The sequence below is a fragment of the Pygocentrus nattereri genome, chromosome 11 (assembly GCF_015220715.1).
Source record: "Pygocentrus nattereri isolate fPygNat1 chromosome 11, fPygNat1.pri, whole genome shotgun sequence".
NCBI classification, from domain to species: Eukaryota; Metazoa; Chordata; class Actinopteri; order Characiformes; family Serrasalmidae; genus Pygocentrus; species Pygocentrus nattereri.
The window spans coordinates 25,773,987-25,782,446 of record NC_051221.1 but is presented as its reverse complement, the minus strand read 5'-3'; the positions used below and the strand labels follow the sequence as shown (position 1 = coordinate 25,782,446).

At 39.7% G+C, this 8,460-nt stretch overlaps 1 protein-coding gene across 1 annotated transcript; it reads left to right on the top strand.

The window, feature by feature from the left end:
• The first annotated feature begins 3,141 nt into the window (after positions 1-3,141).
• On the top strand, positions 3,142-7,832 carry LOC108433632 (annexin A2-like). Its single transcript, XM_017708336.2, has 13 exons — positions 3,142-3,221; positions 4,184-4,241; positions 4,345-4,438; positions 4,919-5,013; positions 5,127-5,240; positions 5,328-5,418; positions 5,518-5,597; positions 5,753-5,812; positions 6,020-6,113; positions 6,217-6,312; positions 6,859-6,917; positions 7,115-7,237; positions 7,501-7,832. The coding sequence occupies exons 2-13, from the start codon at positions 4,194-4,196 to the stop codon at positions 7,558-7,560; spliced, it is 1,014 nt and encodes a 337-aa protein (XP_017563825.1). The 5' UTR covers positions 3,142-3,221; positions 4,184-4,193; the 3' UTR covers positions 7,561-7,832.
• Positions 7,833-8,460: the final 628 nt, after the last annotated feature.

Here is an 8,460-nt window from a genome sequence, read left to right as displayed (position 1 = left end):
GGATTTTTTTACTAAGTGTTTTTATACATCCTTAGGGATGTAAAACAAGGTTTGAAAAAAAAAAAATTCTATCTTTATTCGATAAAGAAATATTTAACTGTCCACGCAAGTGTACTTCAGGCATTTTGTATTGTAAAAAACATCAATGTAATAACTTGGTAGTTATATAGGTATAATTTGTAATTTAGTTATACAGATGTAATATCGTATTCTGTTGGAATGGTGGTTCCTCCATATTCTCTCACAGTAACTTATAGCATGTATCATATTTCCTGTCAAAACATCCTTCTTGCTCATTTCTGATACTATTTTCTATGATAGTTGCCAAAGCATCCGGGGCACAAAGCTACAAGACACTGCATGCAGATGTACTTGGTTCTTCATGTGCATGCAGCATCTTGGCATCTGCTGGAATTTTTTGCTTCCTTGAGCTGGGGCCAGTGGTTTCCAGGGGTATACCGGATCTCAGGGGGGGCCTTAGACACTGCTGTCCGTTTTGCCCGTGGTGGAGTGGCACTGGGTCTGCCTCTGGTGTGTAATTTCATGGATCCTGCATTGATAAGAGCACGAGCTATTGACGCCTTGAAGTGCAGCAGATCCTTTGCTTCATTTCCAGACATTCTATAAAGGAGCCAGGCATTCACAGTTGTGACATCAAGGAAGTGAAAGAACACTCTTATGTACCACCGTTTGTTTCTGCGTCGGTGTGGATACATGGCAACACATTGATCCATGAGATCTACTCCACCCATATGCTGATTGTACAACTTCACGGAAAATGGCCTTTGGATGTTGAGCATTTGCTTCTCTTTTTTGCTCCATCTCTGTGCAACATCTGTTGGGGACAGGCCGGTGCAGGAAGAGGCCATGTGAATAACTGAACTATCCAACCAGCGGGTGACAGTGATGTTTTGTGCATTGGTCACGACAGAGACAGATCCTCTTCCTTCTTGCTTCATTTGCTTTTCTCTTTTCAGCTTTTCTTGTGCTCCATGGAGCCTGTTGCTTCTACATGTGCCAGTGCCATAGATCCCTTGGTGTTCCAGTGCCTGAAGGAGGGGAACGGTGCAAAAGAAATTGTCAAAAAACACCTTGTGGTTCTTGTCCTGAATGTCTTGACAAAGGCGCATGACTACATCTCCAGCCATTCCCAGCTGACTGATCTCACCTCGTCCCCCAGCTGGACCTTGATAGGGTTCAAAGTTGTACATATACCCAGAGGATCCTGCTCGCACCCACACTTAATTCCCCAGGGCTTGGGTTTTTTGGGGACATATTGTTTGATAGACAGGCGTCCCTTGTAGGGAATCATCATCTCATCGACCGAATGAAATTCTTCTGGGTCAAGTGCTGATTGGAAGGTTTCCTTGAGTGCATCCAAGACTGGTCTGATTTTGACAAACCTGTCAGCATTTTTGGGGCCCAGTGAGTAGTTGTCAACAAAGTGCATGTAACTAAGAATTTGCTCGAACCTGTTCACTGGCATTGCATCGGCTATCAGTTTAAGACGAAGTCCTGTCTCTGATGACCAGTACATTCTGGATCTAGGATATCTGACATATGACATTACCATAATGATTCCAAGAAATGTTTTGAACTCCTCTGAGGTCAATGCCAGCTTCTCTTTTCCTTTCTGGACAGAGTAAAGGTTTGTATTGTGTACAATGTCATTGATCATATCCTGGGTGAAAAGATGCATGAACAAATCTATTGGATCTGCACCCTCAACATTCATCTTGCTCTCTCCTAAGAAAGGAGGCAGGTCTCCCTCAAACTGGTTATCCTTAGCTTTCCAGATATTTCTGACACTCTTTTCTTTTGCTTTTTTCCCCTGGGCCCTGGAAGGTGGTCCCTCAGGTTCAACAGCCTCATCTCCTTCATCAGCTTCATCTCCTTCCTCAGCCTCAACTCCCTCAGCAACATTTCCAGACTCCTCACCTTCACTATCACTGCTTAAACCTACTTTTCTGCTTGCACCTGTCTGTACTGGCAGCCATTCCTCATCACTGCTACCAGAAGCACAGTCTTCCTCACTTGAGTTTGGAAACTCCTCTATTACCCTGTATGCCTGTTTTTTTGGGCTCTACAAAATATAAGGATTTAAAGAAAAAAACTCAAATTACATTATAAAAACATAAAGAAGTTGATTTACAGCCAAAACAGTAAAGCATATGAATTATTTTCAAGAAAAACATTGGTAGTAATTGACATTGCATTAAAGTTGAAACATAGCTAGTGATGCATGATGTACAATTGAGTGGACAGATTATTATTCTGCATTTCCTCCAAATGTAAAATAAAAATTTCAAAAATCTTTACATAACATGTCACCTTCGATGTTAATTGATGTAATTATATTTTTTTAACCTGCAATGGTATCTTTTAATAGAAGGTAGAAACAGAAATAGCCAAGGTGTTTGGTCTTTCTCCCTGTCTGTCAGCCATCTTGGTTTCAATGACTATTTTTCCCCATTGCAATGACTAGCCAATGGGATTTTTTTGTATAGGATGATGCAATAGCTTCCACTAGAGTGGACTATATGCAGCAGTGCCCAAAATTGCAAGCATATATAGAGAAAAAACACTTTTAAACAGCTGTACACTGTAGTGACCTCTATTCATGAAAGGGTTAAGGAAAAAGAGAAACTTGCACTTTATGGTAAAGACTTGCTAGCAGATATGACTGGCATGATTTGAAAATTGTTGTTTTGGATGTTATTACCTTCCTGATATTCTCATGTTCTAATGGCAGGTTTGTAACCCCTTATTAAAGGGAGACTCCTTTTTTTCAGATTCTCTAAACAAACACTGAGGGTGTCTAGTACATCAGACAGTTTTTTTTTTTCTAGTCGTAGCATGTCTTGTTGAGCTAATGTGCATTCCTCTTGTCTTTCTAATGAATACATTAATGTGGTTTAATAATGACCAAACTTTACCGAACACCATTCCATAACATGGTAGTTTCCAGAGTCTCCAATATTTTTCACTGCCAGAAGTTTACAGTGGCATTGAAAATTGCAGTTTAAGTGGGAACTGTGACTGCCCAGTGATCTTTCATCATGGAAGGGAGTGGAAGAGGTGTGGCATAAAGGGTGAAAGAGGAGGCAGGACTAGGGAGGGAATGGAACTGCTGGCAGTGGCCTTGGTATTTAACCACCACACCCATCTCGCTCCTCATAGCTGGGACTCTGCTGTGCATACTCGTCACACTGCTCACATAGGTAAGTCTAAAACCAGAACTCTGGGATTAATATAAAACCACAGAGCACATCTAAAAGTATCACACTGGAAAAAAGTGCATAGCCAAACATGTGGATATCTTTTGTGTGCACTGAAATATTCTTTTGAACCTACAGCGACTGTGCAGCTATTTGTTGTGATAACATTTGCTACCATAGGGATGTATGATAGCCTGTAGATAATTCCTTTTATTAGGCGGCTCATGTTTAGTGTTTGTGTTAGCTGGCAGTAATGGAGATGGCGAAGGTTGTTACTCACATGCTGTAGAGAATTTTCCCGAGCATGATGTCCCATGGGTGTGTCTCCTTTCTGTTAATGATGGTCTTTGTTTGCACAAGGTCTGAGTAATGTCTTACTGCTAGGAGACATTTCTTGAATTCTTCAATAAAGGAACTTCACTTCTAGTTTTTGCAAGGCTTTGGTTATAATGTTTGGTTTCTATGTTGTTAAGGCTGTTGGGGTGGATGACTGAGATTTTAGTTTAGGGAACAATGACCAGGAAGTCTCAACCCTGGCAGTACCCCACAGAGGTTTACTCTGGCACACACATCTCCAGATAAATCACAGCTGGAACTCATTCCTCAAATTTAAAAGGGAGACAAAGAACATCTAAGCCTTTTCTGTTGATTTTGCATGATGGAGATGATGTCAAAGAGCCCTTGAGTGAGTCAGCATCACCCTCTTTATGCAGGACTTCAAGTTTGTGGGAAAAGATGAATAGAATACAGGACATTCGTCTCTGTGAGCTAACATAACCTTTGCTTTCTTCATCCCGATTACATAACACTCACTCTGACTCAGGCAGCATGAGGTTCTTAAAGGTCCCTGTTCACATTTCCAAGCAAGCTGTTTTAGAGAAGTGGTCTGCAAAAGTTTAGCTACAAATTTTCAGTTACACAGTATGTCTTAACACTTGCATTTTCCTGAAAATTGACCCTTACAGGAAGTCAAAGATGGCACTAGTGGCTGAGTTCCTAGGTCAAATCACATTCAATTTGGGGGTGAGTTTTCTCAGAATGAAATAGATCAATTAATAAGCTGATACCTTTGAGTTTATGTATGCTTACTTTATTCATTTTGTCACCTTTCTATTATGCAACTTAGGCCAATGAGCCCACCTACCCCACTGTGGTTCCTGCACCTGATTTCGATCCTGACAAAGATGCTGCCAGAATAGAGACCGCTATCAAAACAAAAGGTATAAAAAGATTAATTTCCCTCTGGTTGTCTCTAATGAAAGAACTGCAAACCGCTTGCACTTTAAGCATACTGACCATATAGAGCAGCCCCATCTAAAACATCCACTTAAAACCAGCCTTGTGTGCTTGAATTTCTGACCAAAATTTGGCGAGAATCAACACTGCTGGTGAGTCATCATCCTGTCTGGAAGCTCTTAGACCGTGTATGGAAAGTTTTGTGGGCGATGCCTTTGTGGTTGCAGCCTGCACTCCACTGCCTACATGTTCTTTAGTGCTCCCATTGTACCACCAAAAATGGCCTTTTAGAATATGATCTAATATCACCTTCATTAAATATCTGTTAATTTTACAATTGTATGACCTGATTGTGGTACCAGGATATGTCAGTTTTGATTAAGAATGTAGTGTGTAGGAATTAAATATTTAGTAAAATATACATCATACATCAAACAACATCATAATATAAATTTATATCTTAGGTGTAGATGAACAGACCATTATTCAGATCCTGACCAAACGGACGTATGGCCAAAGACGAGAAATTGCCTTTGCATATGAGAGGCGAGCCAAAAAGGTTAGAATTCACTTTTGTTTTTCACAAATACTAAATGTACATTTATTGAAAACTAATGATATTCACTGAAAATGTAGTGATTCAGTAAAAGCAAAAACCTTTTCTTTCTACAGGATATGATTTCTGCCCTGAAGGGGGCACTGTCTGGCTCACTAGAGACCGTCATTTTGGGACTAATGAAGAGCACTGCTCAGTATGATGCCTCTGAGATCAAAGCTTCTATAAAGGTAAGACATAGTCCAAAAAGTCACACTCCAGTTAGTATGAGCGGATTGAAGCTGATGTGTATACTTCTCTAAAATGTGTCTGAGCAGGGTTTGGGGACAGATGAGGAGAGCCTGATAGAGATCCTCTGTTCTCGAAGCAACGCTGAGCTGCTGGAGATTAAGCAAGTCTACAAAGAATGTAAGTTGAGAAGTCCTGAATCTTAAATCCTAACTCTAACAGACACTAATGGGACAAAGATGAGCAAGAGCAGCTGTAAGCAAATGCTTGTTTCTGCAGTGTTCAAGAAGGACCTTGAAAAGGATGTGGCTGGAGACACATCAGGAGACTTTGCTAAGCTGCTGCTGGCCCTTGTGGAGGTGATGAAGCACTTTTAACCTGCACTTATGCTACGTAGTTCAAACTGAAAAAAATATTTAATGTGTAATTTCTCATATTAAACAAAAAAGTTTAGTGTTCAGCTGTGATGTGTTTTTGATGATGATTTCCTGATTCAACAATGACTTCCCAACAGGCCAAGAGGGCTGAGCCAAGCAGTGTTGTTGACTATGAGAAAATTGATGAAGATGCCAGAGTAAGTCCTAAAATGCCTCTGTTTGAGTCTGTTTCTGCTCTACCTCAACAACACCAGGATTTCATTAGGATGTTTCTAAGTCAGAACCTTTGGAGTAACCAAACTATTTAATGATCTACCACACTTATGGCTGAGTTCACTTCTCCTTCTTGATTTGATATAGGAAAGATGCATGAGATCTACTAACCTGTACTGGCCTCTTCTTAGGCACTGTATGAAGCTGGGGTGAAGCGGAAAGGCACTGATGTCAAGACCTGGATTGCCATCATGTCAGAGAGAAGTGTCCCTCATCTGCAAAAAGGTTCCTCAGGCTTACATGTCTCCCAGTTCTTTGGTAGTAACAACATGCTCTAAATTAATCACATGATGCCTCTCTGTGTATTAATGATGTCTTTCATCTCTAGTATTTGATAGATACAAGAGCTACAGCCCATATGACATGCAGGAGAGCATCAGGAAGGAGGTGAAAGGAGACCTGGAGAAGTCTTTCCTCACCTTGGGTTAGACTCTTTCAATGTCTACTTTATAAATATTCAAACAGAGTGCAGAAATGCATGCACTGATGAGGATGGCAATTCAGCTGCTCTGGTTTTGCCGTTGTCATAATATTTAATAAAATACACACTCATTCTTTTGCAATAATAGGCTGCAAAATAAAGAAAGAAAGGGGGGAAACTAATCTGTATTCTAGGGTCTCTGTTCACATTTACATTCAGTGTAAATATTCTAAATTGTACTAAAATGATCAAATTGAATCATGCATAAGTTTCAGATTTCCTGATACACAATCACTTTCTAAGGAATTTTATTTTAATCCAGTTGTTGTGGTATCAGAGATGCTCTTCATAACAGTTAACCAAAAATACTACAAAAAATGTAAATCTGTATTCTTTGGGGAAATAGCTTGCATATTTATGAAAATTGTAATTGTTTAAATTTGTAATGATTAAATTTTATAACATTTTGAGCTCAAAGTCATAAGAAGATAAAGCCTTTTATCTTAATATTTGAGTTTCTTCTTATGTTTTCAAACTCTTTCGTTGCAGTTCAGTGCTTTGAAAACAAACAGCTATACTTTGCCAACAGACTCAATGATGCCATGAAGGTAAATGCATTGCTTTCTATTCTTACTTTTCTTTGAAAAAAATCCACTTATTTTCTGATGAGGTTGGAAGAAAATGTTTAGATGTTCACCGCTCTATGATCTAGCTGCTGACGTGGCAGAAGACTTTCAGTGAGGTTGCATCAGGCAGCACAACCATCTTTAATGTGCCTTTGTGTGTGCATCCATGTGTGTTTCAGAGTAAAGGAGCGAAGGAGAAAGTAGTGACAAGGATCATGGTTTCCCGCTGCGAGGTAGACCTTAAGAAGATCAGGTCTGAATTCAAGGCCCAGTATGGGAAGTCTCTGTACCAGACCATTGCTGTAAGTTTCCCTCACACATGCACAGGCGGCTCCACATGTAACATTAACCCAGTTTTGGGGCCTGTGCATTGTAGAACGAGTACAGTTTCCCTATCAGTGCTCCACAGAAACACACAACACAATGAATCATACATAGAGATCCTTTTACAAATGACTCTTCTAATGTGTCTTCCAGTTATAATTTACTATTTTCAAGGTGTTTGTAGCAAATACCGGAGACGTCTGATGTCTGTCTGATGAGGTTTTGTTTGCTTTCTCTGTAGGAGCACACCAAAGGAGACTATCAGACGGCCCTACTGAGTCTGTGTGGTGGAGATGATTAAAGTGGGCTGGGTCACTCTTGTTCCAGTAGTCTCGGATTCCATGAGCCTCAGGGGTGAAGCCCAGGACTCCAATCTGTCTCTTAAACTGGACACACAGGATTGCAGTCATGTCAAGATATCATCTAGACAAAATCTCTGTGTTCCATTATGTGCTTTTATTTACATTTTTGAAGTAATGATGTTTTACTGATCAGACCCATGTTAATAAGCTTATCTGAATTAGCATTGTACACACAGGACCATAAATAAAGAGACAAGACTTTTTAAATTGGCGTTGAATTATGTCTTATTTCAGTTAAGCAGTTTTCTTTTCTTTTCTTTTCTTTTTTCTTTTCTTTTCTTTTACAGTATTATCTAAGGCAGATGTAGAAGGAGTGCAGTTCCTGTAGTTGTCCAGTAGAGAGCAGTAGAGCATCACAGAGCTTTGCTTCTCAGCCTCATGAATCACCCTGCTGCCTGCTAAGGCTTCACTTTGATGTTCAGAGCTGCCTTTTTTTTTTTTTAATAAATAGTCTAAAAATATTTGATCTCAAATATCATTTGCATATTTTATCCCCTCATTTTGAAAATGAGTAAATGCAAAAAAAAAAAAAAGTTTTCATTCTGATGAGGTAACATTTTCTGACTGCTTCGGTTTTGCGCTCATAATGAAATATAAATATGCACTGCTTACATGTACAGCCAAATAAAGGCTTTGATTAGAGAGACTGGGCTTTCTGATTTGTTACTTAAGGAAACCAGGCATCATATTCATTCCAAAACCATTTACATAATAATCACATAACGCCTCAACCATGCCATCCATCTCCCCGCATTATCTGCCAGTGAGTGAAAGTCTATTTGGATGTGAATATCCTTCCCAGACATATTTTATGGGAGCAATAAAAGTGTTTTCATGCT

What these genes read in the sequence shown, in the direction of transcription:
- LOC108433632 (XM_017708336.2), top strand. Translation starts at nt 4,194, where the DNA reads ATGGCACTAGTGGCTGAGTTCCTAGGTCAAATCACATTCAATTTGGGG. An exon ending in GACCGCTATCAAAACAAAAG is followed by an intron (nt 4,439 to 4,918) that starts GTATAAAAAGAT and finishes TTTATATCTTAG; the next exon opens with GTGTAGATGAACAGACCATT. An exon ending in ATGAGAGGCGAGCCAAAAAG is followed by an intron (nt 5,014 to 5,126) that starts GTTAGAATTCAC and finishes TTCTTTCTACAG; the next exon opens with GATATGATTTCTGCCCTGAA.